General features: G+C 46.3%; 2 gene segments (V, D, J or C); both read right to left on the reverse strand.

The window, feature by feature from the left end:
* The window catches only part of LOC112414483 (immunoglobulin heavy variable 4-38-2-like), a 3,601-nt gene extending 2,515 nt beyond the window's left edge, over positions 1-1,086 (reverse strand). Inside the window, 1 exon segment of the V gene segment in view lies at positions 1,030-1,086. Within this exon segment, the coding sequence occupies positions 1,030-1,075 (46 nt within the window).
* A 5,449-nt stretch (positions 1,087-6,535) lies between these two features.
* On the reverse strand, positions 6,536-7,059 carry LOC112414486 (immunoglobulin heavy variable 4-59-like). The segment is given in 2 exon segments: positions 6,536-6,894; positions 6,979-7,059. Coding segments are annotated over 2 exon segments (405 nt in total).
* Positions 7,060-17,742: the final 10,683 nt, after the last annotated feature.

A 17,742-nucleotide genomic window follows, 5' to 3' on the forward strand; every position in this document is an offset into this window, starting at 1 on the left:
AATCTGTGACTAACGAGGATAATTGCATGTGCAGTATTGGAGGGCTCTGGCGTTAGAGTCTATAACACTGTCTGCTGCAGAATTCAGAATGCCTGTACTGGTTGCCTGAAAGCAGGACGGTGTGTCTCTTCCTTCCACATCTACAAAAACAAAACAACCATTAATACTGTTTAAAAATCTCATGTGCATTGTCAGGATATTTACACGTTTCACAAAGTTCAGGCTGAAATTGAACATTATGGTGAGCTGCAGGGTTTTTCTGAGCTCCTTTGAGAAAAAGATAAAGAAATGATAAACAACCTTAATTCTTGAGTATTATATGTGTCTGTGCATATGAATATATATATACATACACAACTATAATAAAAATAAAAAGCAAATATGTATATGCACACAAAAATTTTTAGACACTTCGTAATCCACAGCAATGAAACATTAGGATACAGAACAGGGTCTCTGGTAGAGGTCCTGGGCAGGAAGAGGAAAGCACAGGTTCTAACAAGAATTCCCTCCCAGCCCATATATGCACCTGCCGCAGGCCTCAGCCCTGTACTTGGTGGGTCCTGTGCGACCCCTGGTGGTAACGGGCCTCCGTGCAGGGAGGTTTGTGTCTGGGCTCACACTGACTTCCCCTCACTGTGTCTCTCGCACAGTAATACACGGCTGTGTCCTCAGTTGTCAGGCTGCTCAGCGATAAGTAGACTTGGCTCTTGGAGGTGTCCGTGGTGATGCTGAGCCGGGACTTAAGAGTTGAGTTATAATATGCGCTTCCACCATCATATATCATCCCGACCGACTCGAGCCCCTTTCCTGGAGGCTGTCGGACCCAGGCTACATAAGAGCTGGTTAATGAGAATCCAGAGACAGTGCAGGTGAGGGAGAGGGTCTGTGAGGGCTTCAGCAGGCTGGGTCCCGACTCCTGCAGCTGCACCTGGGACAGGGCACCTGTGGACAGAGCGAACCACGGTGACTCATGGGCTCAGATGCAGCTTCCCCATGTGTTCACGTCTGAATCCCTGAGACACTCACCTCTGGGAGCTGACACCAGGAAGAGGAAGAACCACAGTGGATTCATCTTCCTGTAGATGGGATTCACGAAGCCCAGAAAATCTCTTCAAGCGTGAGGAGAAACCCGAATTTAAGTGAACTGGTACTTTGTTTTTACCTTGTGACATAAGGGGATGTTTGCATACGGGAGGGACCAGTCTATAAAAATCGGAAAGTAGTGAAGGGAGGTCCCAGCCTCTGGGGCTCCACCTGTGGAGGGTGCTGACTGTGCCCTCAGAGAACGCAGCCCCACCTGGGGTCCTCTCTCTATGCCTGGGGGTCTCTTTGTCCTGGAATGAAATGATGCTGAAGGGCTAGTGAGGAAATCAGCTGTGCTCAAGTATTAACGGCAGATTTGGGGAATAGACTTTAATCCCATGGACGTATATATTTCACATCAATACCCTTCATATATTCAGGGTCCTCCAAGATGTCAGACACAGACTCTTGTTTTTTCTTCTCTGCATTACCTCATGTTTATTTCTTGGATGTGCAAGTGTTTGAGACAAACTATACAGGTAATATTGACAGTGAATTCAGACAAAGTTGGGTAAAATTTAATGTTTATCAGAATTCACAGCGGATTTCATGTTTCCCTTAATTTGGGTGAACATTTCTTCAACTGAAACAGTTTAAATATTATCAAGAGTTGCTCTGGAGGTGGATGTACTCTTAACGAGTATACACACAGTGTATTTTGTGGACAAGGTAGTCATTCTTGCTGAGATGGTCATGGATCCCAGCACTGCTGACATGGCCTGAAGCCTGACCTGCCTGTTTCCTGTGCACAACTGAGTGTCTGCAGGAACAGTGCGAGCTTCAGGGATCCTTTCTTGCAGGTGGACGTTGAGGAATCCCCAGGGCTAGCAAGGTCTAAGAACAGACAGCTCCTGGAAGCTCCTCAGGACTCCAACATGCTGGGCAGGTGACCTGGTCACAGTGCACAGACTCACTCCTTCTAGAAGTGTTCATTTTTACTCTCCCTGTCACAGCCAGTGACATTGGAGCTCAGGGAACACAGTTCCCACTGCACTGGGTGAGAGAACATGCATGATTCTTGGAAGTAAACCTTCACAGTGAATGGTTTGCAGAGTATGAGGGTGTCATGGTCAAAGGAAAGTCCCCACCTCAGGAAGCAGGTTCCATTGAAAATTCCACCTGAGAGCAGCTCTCCTGAGTCCCTGGGTCAGTGAGTCCTGGGACTGTGCCTGAGGTCACATCAGTAAGTGGTGCTGGAGGGCAGAGAACAGCTCCATCGCATCTTGCTGTGGGCACTGAGGATGTGGCCTCACCATCTGCATTTCAGTCTGCAAGGATGTAAACTTGGAATCACGGCGGTAATGGTATGTCTGAAATTTATAGTGGGCTTGCCAGAGGTGTTGAATGTTGACATGAGTGTCATCAGTGATGTTACTTCTCCTGGGAACCAGAAAGACCAATGTGAGTCCCCATCTCTGACTGACACCCTGTACAAGTAGTGCTGGCTCCACTCCTGCCCTGAGAGGTCACTACTGTGGGTCTGGGGCAGGTCAGCCCTCCCACAGCCCAGTGATTTCACCTGTACACTGACTGATGTCAGCTCAGGGAACACAGTTCCCACTGCACTGGGTGAGAGAACATGCATGATTCTTGGAAGTAAACCTTCACAGTGAATGGTTTGCAGAGTATGAGGGTGTCATGGTCAAAGGAAAGTCCCCACCTCAGGAAGCAGGTTCCATTGAAAATTCCACCTGAGAGCAGCTCTCCTGAGTCCCTGGGTCAGTGAGTCCTGGGACTGTGCCTGAGGTCACATCAGTAAGTGGTGCTGGAGGGCAGAGAACAGCTCCATCGCATCTTGCTGTGGGCACTGAGGATGTGGCCTCACCATCTGCATTTCAGTCTGCAAGGATGTAAACTTGGAATCACGGCGGTAATGGTATGTCTGAAATTTATAGTGGGCTTGCCAGAGGTGTTGAATGTTGACATGAGTGTCATCAGTGATGTTACTTCTCCTGGGAACCAGAAAGACCAATGTGAGTCCCCATCTCTGACTGACACCCTGTACAAGTAGTGCTGGCTCCACTCCTGCCCTGAGAGGTCACTACTGTGGGTCTGGGGCAGGTCAGCCCTCCCACAGCCCAGTGATTTCACCTGTACACTGACTGATGTCAAGCCTGCCGTCTATGAGAAGATATTTACTCCATACAATTTCATGAACAGAGTACTATACTTCTTCTAGCTTTTCCAATAATATTTGCAGAGGAAATATAATTCTAAAGAATCTGCCTGCTTGAATGTTGATAATAGGAGAACCAACAAAAGTAATATGGGCAAGAATCACAGGACAAATCTGGACCCTGTTGTCAGGACCTGAAAATTGAGCTGATACGCTGTGGGATAGGGGAGCGGAAGGATGGCATGTAAAACCTAGAACCAGGTGGGCCCATTATTCAGCAGGTGGAAGAAGGGCCTGCATTTGTACAGATGTCCCAGCATCTGACCCGCCCCTCTTGAGATGGTGGAGTAGAGGAGATCCAGCCAAATTCATGTTAACATAGAAGGATATATAAGAGGTGTCTTTATGTTTCTGTGGTTGGGGATGTGTTGTTAGGGTCTATTTAACCCTAGGAAAAATGTGTTAGGGCACCCGGACTAAAAAAAGTTATTTTTCCTTTGTGGAGCAAATTGGAAGGAATTATGTCAGGAGACCAGATCATATGGTAATGCCAGAGGGAATATCCATTAGAGACACCCAGTGGGTGATGGGAAATGAAGTGGGGAGACTTAAGTCATATTGCTTTGCTGGTTACCAGTGATGGTCACAGCAAAAGTGCCTGAGCATCGTGATGGGAGGGAGAAGGGCTGATGGTGGTGGGTTCATGGGGGTCACGTGGACAGGTCCTTCTGATGGTCTCTGTGTTTTCCCTTATAAAATCTTGAAGGTATAAGCTCAGAATGAGGTGTGGACTTCAGGAACATTGAGACCAGATGGTTTAGGTCAGTTTGTATCTTTTTTGGAACCACTGAGTAAAGAAGAAGCAGGACCTATACTTGGAAATCAGCGGCGTCCTCATGTGATGTTAGATTTGTTGCCTTAGCTGTTACTGAATAAAGAGACATTCGCTATCCTCACATTACATCTTCTAGATCCACTTGGAATCCAGTTTCAAATGTGAGGGATGTAGACGAAACATTTATTATGAAACAACGTGGTATCTAAATTTTAAGAGGTATAAGTCAAAATTATGGAAATATGTTACTGAAATTGTAATTGTCAAACTCTGGGGCAAAATAATTAAAACTAATAATAATAATTCAAGGTATTGATTGTGTTTTCAACCATTGCTAAATCCATTGAATGTTTCGAGTTACAATCATTGATAAACTCAGATCCGTCACGGGTAAAATTTATTGTTACGATATGGTCATTCTAACTTTGGACAGGGTAACCCAAGCGCTGACAGTACCTGGACCACCGTCAAAAAATGTTATGAAACATAACCTGGTTCTTACTCCTACTTGGGCCCCTGGTTACAATAATTCTTTTACTGATCTTTGACCCCTGCCTTCTTTTAACCAAGTTGTTTAGTTTGTTCTGTCAGTCTTCTAGACAAGATGGCAATAATGCAAAGATTCCAGCCACTCCTCAGAACGGGTCCCGCCAAAGTAACAACAGAAGTCACCCTGGGGCCCCTTAACACAACGGAGCTCTGGGCTTCCCTGGTGGCGCAGTGGTTGAGTCCGCCTGCCGATGCTGGGGTCACGGGTTCGTGCCCCAGTCCGGGAAGATCCCACATGCCGCGGAGAGGCTGTGCCCGTGAGCCATGGTCGCTGAGCCTGCGTGTCGGGAGCGTGTGCTCCACAGTGGGGGCGACCACAGTATTGAGAGTCCCGCATACCGCAAAAAAAAAAAAAAAAAAAAAAAAAAAGAAGGAACAATGTTTGTTCATAGAGGCTTCCAGGCTGAATTCCCCATGCCTGGTGATAAGAGTGTCTCTCTGCAAAGGAAAGCAGGGACTGGCTGCTCGGTCCTGAAAAGCCTATAAAGAGGCAAAATTGGTGAAGGGAAAGTTTGCTTTATTTTGGCCGCCTGCACCCGGGGGTGGGGGACAGACTTCTCTCCAAAGGCCACCCCGCACCGAGCATCTGTGGGAAAGGGATTGTACAGGTGGAAGGAGGGGCTACGGGCAGAAACGGCAGAGTCAGCTGTGACAGTCATCTTGCAGTTGGTCATGAGGTGGTCTGATCAGCCTCACCTTGATTGATTTAAGTAGAGTTAATCTTCAGGTCCAGGGTCGGTTTGTTCTCATCTCTTGAGGCCAGTTCTTGGAATTGTGGCAGCTTATGTCATGGCTACAGTCTGGTCATCATGCAGTTAACTCCTTCTTCCTGGTGGGAGTTTCAGTATCTACAATATGGCTCATGGGACATGGACAAGCATATTATCTGCAGCCCTTGAGGAGGAACTAAAGTCCTCGATTTGCTTAATGAATAAACTATTATTAATTAGTCTTGTTGGACATTTTTCCCTTCTTTCTGCATTTGCTCGCTTCTCTGATTAAACTTATTCTTTGCCTAAATATTTTTCCACAGAACAAAGGCTGGTGGAAGGTGTGAGGTGAAGGACAATTTCATTTCCACGCCTAGATGTGTGGAGAGCACCTTTCACATGGGAGGTTTATTTCTTGCTTCAGGGTGACAGGGAGGAAGGTCAGAATGTCCCTCTGCACTGGCTCTGTCTTAAGTCACTTGGAGGTATATTTAGGGGTGGCCTACCCTGGACCCCAACACTCAGGGCCTCTTTTATTATTTTGTGTCTACATATGCACACCAAGCATGTGATGTAGGTAACGGTTTACTTAAATCCTACAGATGTGAAGCTAAACTGCAGCCTGGAATTGGCACGTGATGAGCTGGAGAGCACACATCAGGACACAGTGAGGCCTCCAGTCGAGGCCTGGGCTTCACCACCATGGACCTGGCCTCCCCTGCAAAGGTTCCTGGACAGAGGTGGGCCGGCCTGTAGGTCTGCAGGACTCTTCGTGGAATGAGAACCTGAGTGATTTTCCTGCATTTTAGTGCTCACGTAAGATGCTGTGCTGAAGAAAGGAGGATAGATTTGTTTTCAGCAGCTTCTGAAAATTCATGTTATTATCCACCTGACTCTAAGCTTTCCCTGCCAACTACATATGTGTCTATTGGTAATAGCTGTGACGATGAATATTTGACATAAAATAATCTGCACACTAGAAGAGGATGCAGGTCTTATATAAGCGTATAGGGATCCTATTGGGCCTGGAAGCAAGGAGCACATGTCGAAACACCCCCACCCACGTCCCCTCTAACTGGCATCTTTCCCAGCGACCCCCTGAGGATCCGGGGCTGCTCAGCGCATTTATGCTTCTCATGCAAGAGGTGAGCAGCAAGTCAACAGCCAGCATCCTGGCAGGGACAGCTGGTCTACAGTAGGGCAGGGCTGAGATATCACAATGAGGAAGGAAGAATATGTTTAACTCTTTATACATCCGCTGGGATAGGGCTCACACTGACTTCCCCTCACTGTGTCTCTCGCACAGTAATACACGGCTGTGTCCTCAGTTGTCAGGCTGCTCAGCGATAAGTAGACTTGGCTCTTGGAGGTGTCTCTGGTGATGCTGAGCCGGGACTTAAGAGTTGGGTTGTAACATGCGCTTCCACCATTATTTATCCCCCCAACCCACTCCAGCCCCTTTCCTGGAGGCTGTCGGACCCAGGCTACATCATAGCTCGTTAATGAGGATCCAGAGACAGTGCAGGTGAGGGAGAGGGTCTGTGAGGGCTTCACCAGGCTGGGTCCCGACTCCTGCAGCTGCACCTGGGACAGGGCACCTGTGGACAGAGAGAACCACGGTGACTCATGGGCTCAGATGCAGCTTCCCCATGTGTTCACGTCTGAATCCCTGAGAAACTCACCTCTGGGAGCTGACACCAGGAAGAGGAAGAACCACAGTGGATTCATCTTCCTGCAGATGAGATTCCTGAAGCCCAGAAATTCTCTTCAAGCATGAGGAGAAACCCGAATTTAAGTGAACAGGTACTTTGTTTTTACCTTGTGGTCTAAGGGGATATTTGCATAAGGGAGGGACCTTTTTATAAAAAGCAGAAAGTAGTGAAGGGAGGTCCCAGTCTCTGGGACTCCACCTGAGGACGCTGCTGACTGTTTCCTCAGAGAACTCAGCCCCCACCTGGGGTCCCCTCCCTATGCCTGGGGGACTCTGTGTCCAGGAATGAAATGATGCTGAAGGGCTAGTCAGGAAATCAGCTGTGCTCAAGGATTAACGGCAGATTTTGGGAGTAGACTTTAATCCCATGGATGTATATATTTCACATAAATACCCATAAATACCCATAACACATTCAGGGTCCTCCAAAAACTCTTGTTTTTTCCTTTCTGCATTACCTCATGTTTATTTCCTGGATGTGCAAGTATTTGAGACAAACCATACATGTTATAATCACCTTGAATTCAGACAGAGTGAGGTAGAATTTAATGTTTATCATAATTCACAACGGACGTCGTGTGTCCCTTAACTTGGGTGAACATTTCTTCACCTGAAACATTTTAAACGTTATCAAGAGTTACTCTGGAGGTGGATTTATTCATAACAAGTAAACACACAGTGTATTTTGTGGACAAGGTAGTCATTCTTGCTGAGATGGTCATGGATCCCAGCACTGCTGACATGGCCTGAAGCCTGACCTGCCTGTTTCCTGTGCACAACTGAGTGTCTGCAGGAACAGTGCGAGCTTCAGGGATCCTTTCTTGCAGGTGGACGTTGAGGAATCCCCAGGGCTAGCAAGGTCTAAGAACAGACAGCTCCTGGAAGCTCCTCAGGACTCCAACATGCTGGGCAGGTGACCTGGTCACAGTGCACAGACTCACTCCTTCTAGAAGTGTTCATTTTTACTCTCCCTGTCACAGCCAGTGACATTGGAGCTCAGGGAACACAGTTCCCACTGCACTGGGTGAGAGAACATGCATGATACTTGGAAGTAAACCTTCACAGTGAATGGCTTGCAGAATATGTGGGTGTCATGGTCAGAGGAAAGTCCTCACCTCAGGAAGCAGGTTCCCTTGAAAAGTCCACCTGAGAGCTTTCCTGAGTCCGTGGGTCACTGAGTCCTGGGACTCTGCCTGAGGTCATATAAGTAAATGGTGCTGGAGAGCAGAGCACAGCTCCATGCCATCTCACTGTGGGCACTGAGGATGTGGCCTCACCATCTGCATTTCAGTCTGCAAGGATGTAAACTGGGGATCACGATGGTAATGGTATGTCTGAAATTTATAGTGGGTTTGCCAGAGGTGTTGAATGTTGACACGAGTGTCATCAGTGATGTTACTTCTCCTGGGAACCAGAAAGACCAATGTGAGTCCCCATCTCTGACTGATACCCTGTACATGTAGCGCTGGCTCCACTCCTGCCCTGAGAGGTCACACCTGTGGGTCTGGGGCAGCTCAGCTCTCCATCAGCCCAGTGATTTCACCTGTACACTGACTGATGTCGAGCCTGCTGTCTATGAGAATGTATTTACTGCATACTATTTCACGAACACAGTACTATACTTCTTCTAGCTCTTGCAATAATATTTGCAGAGTACATTAAATACTAAAGCATCTGCCTGCTTGAATGTCGATAATAAGAGAGCCAAACAAAGTGATATGGGCAAGAATCACAGGACACATATGGATCCTGTTGTAAGGAACTGAATATCGAGCTCATACGCTGTGCGATAGGGGCATGGAAGGGATGGCATCTAAAACCTAGAACCAGGTGGGCCCATTATTCACCAGGTGGAAGAAGGGCCTGTATTTGTACAGATGCCCCAGCATCTGACCTGCCCTTGAGCTGGTGGATTAGAGGAGATCCATCCAAATTTATGTTAACATAGAACGATATAGAACAGGTGGCTTTATGTTTCAGTGGCTGGGGATGTGTTGTTAGGGTCCATTTAACCCTAGGAAAAATGTGTAAGGTCAACAGGACTAAAAAAATTTAATTTTCCTTTGTGGAGAAAATTGGAGGGGATTATGTCTGGAGACCAGATCATATGATAATGCTGGAGGGAATATCCATTAGAGATGCCCAATGGGTGATGGGAAAAAAAGTGTGGAAATTTCAGTCATCTTGCTTTGCCAGTTACCAGTGATGGTCACAGCAAGAGGGCCTGAGCATCGTGATGGGAGGGAGAAGGGCTGATGGTGGTGGCTTCATGGGGGCGACGTGGACAGGTACTTCTGATGGTCTGTGTTTTCCCTTATGCAAGCTTGATGGTATAAGCTCAGAATGAGGTGTGGACTTCAGGAACATTGCGACCAGATGGTTTAGCTCATTTTGTACCTTTGCTGGAATCATTGAGCAAAGGAGAAGCAGGAGCTATACTTGGAAATCAGCAGCGTCCTCGTGTCATATTAGATTTGTTGCCTTAGATGTTACTGAAAGCTCCTCAGGACTCCAACATGCTGGGCAGGTGACCTGGTCACAGTGCACAGACTCACTCCTTCTAGAAGTGTTCATTTTTACTCTCCCTGTCACAGCCAGTGACATTGGAGCTCAGGGAACACAGTTCCCACTGCACTGGGTGAGAGAACATGCATGATACTTGGAAGTAAACCTTCACAGTGAATGGCTTGCAGAGAATGTGGGTGTCATGGTCAGAGGAAAGTGGTCACCTCAGGAAGCAGGTTCCCTTGAAAAGTCCACGTGAGAGCAGCTCTCCCGAGTCCCTGGGTCATTGAGTCATGCCTGAGGTCATATAAGTAAATGGTGCTGGAGAGCAGAGCACAGCTCCATGCCATCTCACTGTGGGCACTGAGGATGTGGCCTCACCATCTGCATTTCAGTCTGCAAGGATGTAAACTGGGGATCACGATGGTAATGGTATGTCTGAAATTTATAGTGGGTTTGCCAGAGGTGTTGAATGTTGACACGAGTGTCATCAGTGATGTTACTTCTCCTGGGAACCAGAAAGCCGAATGTGAGTCCCCATCACTGACTGATCCCCTCTACATGTAGCTCTGGCTCCACTCCTGCCCTGAGAGGTCACACCTGTGGGTCTGGGGCAGCTCAGCTCTCCATCAGCCCAGTGATTTCACCTGTACACTGACTGATGTCGAGCCTGCTGTCTATGAGAATGTATTTACTGCATACTATTTCACGAACACAGTACTATACTTCTTCTAGCTCTTGCAATAATATTTGCAGAGTACATTAAATACTAAAGCATCTGCCTGCTTGAATGTCGATAATAAGAGAGCCAAACAAAGTGATATGGGCAAGAATCACAGGACACATATGGATCCTGTTGTAAGGAACTGAATATCGAGCTCATACGCTGTGCGATAGGGGCATGGAAGGGATGGCATCTAAAACCTAGAACCAGGTGGGCCCATTATTCACCAGGTGGAAGAAGGGCCTGTATTTGTACAGATGCCCCAGCATCTGACCTGCCCTTGAGCTGGTGGATTAGAGGAGATCCATCCAAATTTATGTTAACATAGAACGATATAGAACAGGTGGCTTTATGTTTCAGTGGCTGGGGATGTGTTGTTAGGGTCCATTTAACCCTAGGAAAAATGTGTAAGGTCAACAGGACTAAAAAAATTTAATTTTCCTTTGTGGAGAAAATTGGAGGGAATTATGTCTGGAGACCAGATCATATGATAATGCTGGAGGGAATATCCATTAGAGATGCCCAATGGGTGATGGGAAAAAAAGTGTGGAAATTTCAGTCATCTTGCTTTGCCAGTTACCAGTGATGGTCACAGCAAGAGGGCCTGAGCATCGTGATAGGAGGGAGAAGGGCTGATGGTGGTGGCTGCATGGGGGCGACGTGGACAGGTACTTCTGATGGTCTGTGTTTTCCCTTATGCAAGCTTGATGGTATAAGCTCAGAATGAGGTGTGGACTTCAGGAACATTGCGACCAGATGGTTTAGCTCATTTTGTACCTTTGCTGGAATCATTGAGCAAAGGAGAAGCAGGAGCTATACTTGGAAATCAGCAGCGTCCTCGTGTCATATTAGATTTGTTGCCTTAGATGTTACTGAATGCAGAGACATTCGTTGTCCTCACATTTCATTTTCTAGGTCCACTTGGAATGCAGTTTCAAATGTGAGGGATGTAGATAAAACATTTATTATGGAACAGTATGGTGTCTAAATTTTAAGAGGTATAAGTAAAAATTATGGAAATATGTTACTGAGATTGTAATTGTCAAGCTCTTCTCTGGGGCAACATAAATTAAAATTAATAATAATAATTCAAGGAATTGATTTTGTTTTCAACCTTTGCTAAATCTATTGAATCATTCAAGTAACAAGCACTCATAAACTGAGATCCATCAGGGGTACAATTTATTGGTAGGAAACGGTCAATCTTACTGATGAAATCTCACTCTCTCATCAAGGATCTGTGTCTCTTTGGACACGCAGCACAGTTCTCACCAGCAACACAGGAAGGAGGGTACGTTGGTACAGTTCTATTTTCCCAGAAGAGCATCTCTGAAGAAGTCACCCCTCTGTTTACCCATTCCATCCTTGTAGTATCTGAGAGAAGCCTTTGAGTGTACTGTGACATGTTCCCACATGAAGTTCCCATGGCTTAGGAAGTGAAAGTTTAACTTCATTTTTCATTGTAATAGAAACACAAGAAGTAGTACTTGAGAAGCCAAAAAAATACATTTAAAATTTACCCAAAGGCAAACTAGAAATTGGCAGAAAATATCTGCAAAAGACATATCTAGTATATCTGATTGTTATCTAATATGTAGCAAGAAGCCTTAAACTCAACAATAAGGAAGAAACAAAAGTATTAAAAAATGAGCTAAAATCCTTAATGGACACCTGACCAAAAAGACAAAGAGTTTGCAAATAAGGCTGTGGGAGAACATATGTCATAGGGAAGTGCCGTTCCGAACAAGGACATATCCCTGAAAACTTATAAGAGTGGATCAGATCAGGACTCTGAGAAACTCAAACACCTGCAGGATGTGAAGCAGCAAGGGCTCCATTCACAGCTGGTGGGGATGCAGAACGGGGTGCACCTTGGGAGACATTTTGTGGGCTTGTTGTAAAACTAAACATACTGTTATCTATGTTTCAGCAATAGTGCTCCTTTGTATGTTTGTGAAAGACAGTAAGACTTTAGTCTAGAGAAAACCCTGCCCATGATGCTTAGTTAGCTTTATTGATATCTGCCGAAATTTGGACAAAGCAACATGTCCTTTCATAGGGAATAACTAATAAACTGTGTATATCCAGACAATGGACACTGAAATCACATACTGATTTGAAGAAATATCGAATAGTGAGATGGAAATGCAAAGTAGAGATTCCAGAAGAACACACCTGGCAAGGTGACGTCAACAGAGTGACAGTGGCCGTGAGGACTGAGCCTCCTTAGAGGTTGTACAGCGTGAGGCTGAAGAGAAGACACCTTGGACATGTCAGGAGGGAAATCTCCTCCTCTGCCCCTCTTGAGTTCCTGAGGCTGGGCTGGTAACAGAATTGACAAAGACAGATTAACAGGAGAAAAGAAAAAAAATTTAACCATGTGCATGGATGTGCCATAGAAATGGACCCAGAAGTGACCAAAGCAGGCAGTTTTTATATTTTTAGACAAAATGCAATATTTGTGAGGAATTGGTAGAAGGAGGAAATGTGTGCTTTGGGTGCTCAATTAGTGAAGAACCTAAGCAGGGTTTGGGCTGGCTAGTCATTAAAGAAGGAGCAAGGTTTGTTCATAGAAGATTCCAGGCCTGAATTCCCCATCCCTGGTGATAAGAGTGTCCCTCTGCAAAGGAAAGCAGGGTCCGGCTGCTCAGTCCTGAAAAGCCAATAAAGAGGCAAAGTTGGTAGAAAGGAAAGTTTGCTTTATTTTGGCTGCCTGCACCCGGGGGTGGGGGGCAGACTTCTCTCCAAAGGTCACCCAGCACTGAGCATCTGTGGGAAAGGGATTTTACAGGCGGACGGAGGGGCTACGGGCAGAAACGGCAGAGTCAGCTGTGACAGTCATCTTGCAGTTGGTCATGAGGTGGTCTGATCAGCCTCCTCTTGATTGATTTAAGTAGAGTTAATCTTCAGCTCCAGGGTCGGTTTGTTCTCATCTCTTGAGGCCAGTTCTTGGAATTGTGGCAGCTTATGTCATGGCTACAGTCTGGTCGTCATACAGTTAACTTCTTCCTCCTGGTGGGAGTTTCAGTATCTACAAGACGGCTCATGGAACATGGACAAGAATATTATCTATAGCCCTTGAGGAGGAACTAAAGGTCCTCGATTTGCTTAATGAATAAACTATTATTATTTGGTTTGGTTGGACACGTCGTTCCTTTCTAGATTTTCTCACTCCTCTGATTAAACTTACTCTTAGGGTTAAATTTTGGCACAGAAAAAGGCAGGCAGAAGATATGCGGTAAAGGACCATTTCAGTTCCACCTCCAGGTACAGAGAGGGCACCTTTCACATGGGAGGTTTATTTCTTGCTTCAGGGTGACAGGGAGGAAGGTTAGAATGTCCCTCTGCACTGCCTCTGTCTTAAGTCACTTGGAGGCATATTTAGGGGTGCCCTACCCTGGACCCCAACACTCAGGGCCTCCTTTATATTTTGTTTCTACATATGCACAGCAAGCATGTGATGTAGGTAACGGTTTACTTGAATCCTACAGATGTGAAGCTAAACTGCAGCCTGGAATTGACACGTGATGAGCTGGAGAGCACACATCAGGACACAGTGAGGCCTCCTGTCGAGGCCTGGGCTTCTCCACCCTGGACCTGGCCTCCCCTGCAAAGGTTCCCGGACGGAGGTGGGCCTGCATAGTGAGGATGAAGGACTCTTCCTGGAATGAGAAGCTGTGGGACTTTCTTGCATTTTATTGCTCACGTAAGATGCTGTGGTGAAGAAAGGAGAATAGATTTGTTTTCAGCAGCTTCTGAAAATTCATGTTATTATCCACCTGACTCTAAACTTTCCCTGCCAACTACATATGTGTCTATTGGTAATAGCTGTGATGATGAATATTTGACATAAAATAAATTACACAGTAGAAGAGGATGCAGGTATGATCTAAGCGTATAGGGATCCTATTGGGCCTGGAAGCAAGGAGCACATGTAGAAACACCCCCACCCATGTCCCCTCTAACTGGCATCTTTCCCAGCGACCCCTGAGGATCCGGGGCTGCTCAGCGCATTTATGCTTCTCATGCCAGAGGTGAGCAGCAAGTTAACAGCCAGCATCCTGGCAGGGACAGCTGGTCTACAGTAGGGCAGGGCTGAGATATCACAATGAGGAAGGAAGAGTATGTTTAACTCTTTATACATCCGCTGGAATAGTAATGAAATGGGTCAATTTAGACAACATTTAGACAAGGGAAAACCTGAATATCTAACTTTGAGTCTCTGCCTTTCATATATGACATTTTCCCCCCTATTTCGAAAAGTCCTTGTAATTGAGAGACTGAATGTGTAAATAAAGAACCATGCATGAGTACAGAGAGGTTCCCCAGGGAAAACTGTTATATGGAGAGGAAACCCCAGACCCTTAGAGGAGAGCAGCCCTTAACTACCATCTGCACCTGCTCCTGGGGCTGAAACATACACTTGTATGTCCTGAGTGCCCCCTGCATCCCCCCTAAATAATGAGAATCCCCTACCCTTGAACTCTGATCACCTGCAGTATTTGATCAAAGCCATCAAACCTCCTATCGCCCACACGGTATCTAATCACCCTGATCTCCCTTTAGCAAGAATCCTTTTGAGGCTATGTAACCAGAATCCCCTTAGCTTGTATTTCTTCTGTTTATAATCTCCAGTGCACTCCACCCCAGCGTCTTCTTGACCATAAGCCCCCACTTCCCAGGCTGTATATGGAATTAAGCCAAGTTTCCAAGGCTGCATCCCATAAGCAGCAGCGAGTTTTGTCTTCAGGTTTTGGGTGAACTTTATATTGGAAACATGAGTATCATTTCACCACCCATAGCCATATAACGCATGACTGAATGAAGCTGATGTCTCATGTACATTTTCCCTAAGTCCACTCACAGCCATTTGTGCATAGGGACACTAGACTGTTCCTCTGCCCTATGCCTGGGACTACTTTAAGCAATCGACAAGAATCACGGAAATGTGAAAAGCATGGCACCAATTTGACCCCAGAAAGTGCTCAATTACAGGATGGTAGCTGAAACAATAAAAGAGAGCATCACCTTGACTGACCTCAGCTGGGCGTGTGTGTGTGTGTGTGTGTGTGTGTGTATGAGTGTGTTGGGTGATTCAAACAACCGGACACATTGTTAAGGTCTGTGAATGACCACAAAATGACAGTATTTATTTTGGGGTGCTCATAAAAGCAGGTGAATTTGCAGATTTGGAATCTGTGACTAACGAGGATAATTGCATGTGCAGTATTGGGGCGCTCTGGCGTTAGAGTCTATAACACTGTCTGCTGCAGAATTCAGAATGCCTGTACTGGTTGCCTGAAAGCAGGACGGTGTGTCTCTTCCTTCCACATCTACAAAAACAAAACAACCATTAATACTGTTTAAAAATCTCATGTGCATTGTCAGGATATTTACACGTTTCACGAACTTCAGGCTCAAATTGAACATTATGGTGAGCCGCAGGGTTGTTCTGAGCTCCTTTAAGAAAAAGGTAAATAAAGAAATGATAAACAGCCTTAATTCTTGAGTATTATATGTGTTTGCGCACATGAATATATATATCTACATAATATAAACTAAAATAAAAATAAAATTTAAGCAAATTTGTACATGCACACAAAATTTTCTAGACACTTCATAATCCACAGCAATGAAACGTTAGGATACAGAACAGGGACTCTGGTAGAGGTCCTGGGCAGGAAGAGGAAAGCACAGGTTCTAACAAGAATTCCCTCCCAGCCCATATATGCACCTGCCACAGGCCTCAGCCCTGTACTTGGTGGGTCCTGTGCGACCCCTGGTGGTAACGGGCCTCCGTGCAGGGAGGTTTGTGTCTGGGCTCACACTGACTTCCCCTCACTGTGTCTCTCGCACAGTAATACACGGCTGTGTCCTCAGTTGTCAGGCTGCTCAGCGATAAGTAGACTTGGCTCTTGGAGGTGTCCGTGGTGATGCTGAGCCGGGACTTAAGAGTTAGGTTGTAATATGCGCTTCCACCACTATTTATCCCCCCAACCCACTCCAGCCCCTTTCCTGGAGACTGTCGGACCCAGGCTACATCAGAGCTGGTTAATGAGGATCCAGAGACAGTGCAGGTGAGGGAGAGGGTCTGTGAGGGCTTCACCAGGCTGGGTCCCGACTCCTGCAGCTGCACCTGGGACAGGGCACCTGTGAACAGAGAGAACCACGGTGACTCATGGGCTCAGATGCTGCTTCCCCATGTGTTCACGTCTGAATCCCTGAGAAACTCACCTCTGGGAGCTGACACCAGGAAGAGGAAGAGCCACAGTGGATTCATCTTCTTGCAGATGAGATTCCTGAAGCCCAGAAAATCTATTCAAGCATGAGGAGAAACCCGAATTTAAGTGAACAGGTACTTTGTTTTTACCTTGTGACATAAAGGGATGTTTGCATACGGGAGGGACCAGTCTATAAAAATCGGAAAGTAGTGAAGGGAGCTCCCAGTCTCTGGGGCTCCACCTGAGGAGGGTGCTGACTGTGCCCTCAGAGAACTCAGCCCCCACCTGTGGTTCCCTCCCTATGCCTGGGGGACTCTGTGTCCAGGAATGAAATGATGCTGAAGGGCTAGTCAGGAAATCAGCTGTGCTCAAGGATTAACGGCAGATTTGGGCAGTAGACTTTAATCCCATGGATGTATATATTTCACATCAATACCCTTCATATATTCAGGGTCCTCCAAGATGTCAGACAAAGACTGTTTTTTTTTCTTTTCTGCATTACCTCATGTTTATTTCTTGGATGCGCAAGTATTTGAGACAAACCATACATGTATAAATCACATTGAATTCAGACAGAGTGAGGTAAAATTTAATATTTATCATAATTCACAACAGAGCTCGTGTTTCCCTTAATTTGGGTGAACATTTCTTCACCTGAGACATTTTAAATGTTAACAGGAGTTGCTCTGGAGGTGGATTTACTCTTAACAACTAAACACACCATTTATTTTGTGGACAAAGTAGTCATTCTTGCTGAGATGATCATGGATACCAGCACTGCTGACGTGGCCAGTAGCCTGACTTGTCTGTTTCCTGTGCACAAGTGAGTGTCTGCAGGAACACCGCGAGCTTCAGTGCTCCTTCCTAGTGGGTGGATCTTGAGGAATCCCCAGGGCTAGCAAGGTCTAAGAACAGACAGCTCTTGGAAGCTCCTCAGGACTCCAACGTATTGGGTAGGTGACCTGGTCACAGTGCACAGAGTCACTCCTTCTAGAAGTGTTCATTTCTAACTCTCCCTGTCACAGCCAGTGACATTGGAGCTCAGGGAACACAGTTCCCACTGCACTGGGTGAGAGAACATGCATGATTGTTGGAAGTAAACCTTCACAGTGAATGGCTTGCAGAGTATGAGGGTGTCATGGTCAGAGGAAAGCCCCCACCTCAGGAAGCAGTTTCCCTTGAAAAGACCACCGGAGAGCAGCTCCCCAGAGTCCCTGAGTCACTGAGTCCTGGGACTGTGCCTGAGGTCACATCAGTAAGGGGTGCTGGAGAACAGAGCACAGCT

Source organism: Neophocaena asiaeorientalis, unplaced genomic scaffold (genome assembly GCF_003031525.2).
Source record: "Neophocaena asiaeorientalis asiaeorientalis breed wild unplaced genomic scaffold, Neophocaena_asiaeorientalis_V1.1 scaffold394, whole genome shotgun sequence".
Lineage (NCBI taxonomy): Eukaryota > Metazoa > Chordata > Mammalia > Artiodactyla > Phocoenidae > Neophocaena > Neophocaena asiaeorientalis.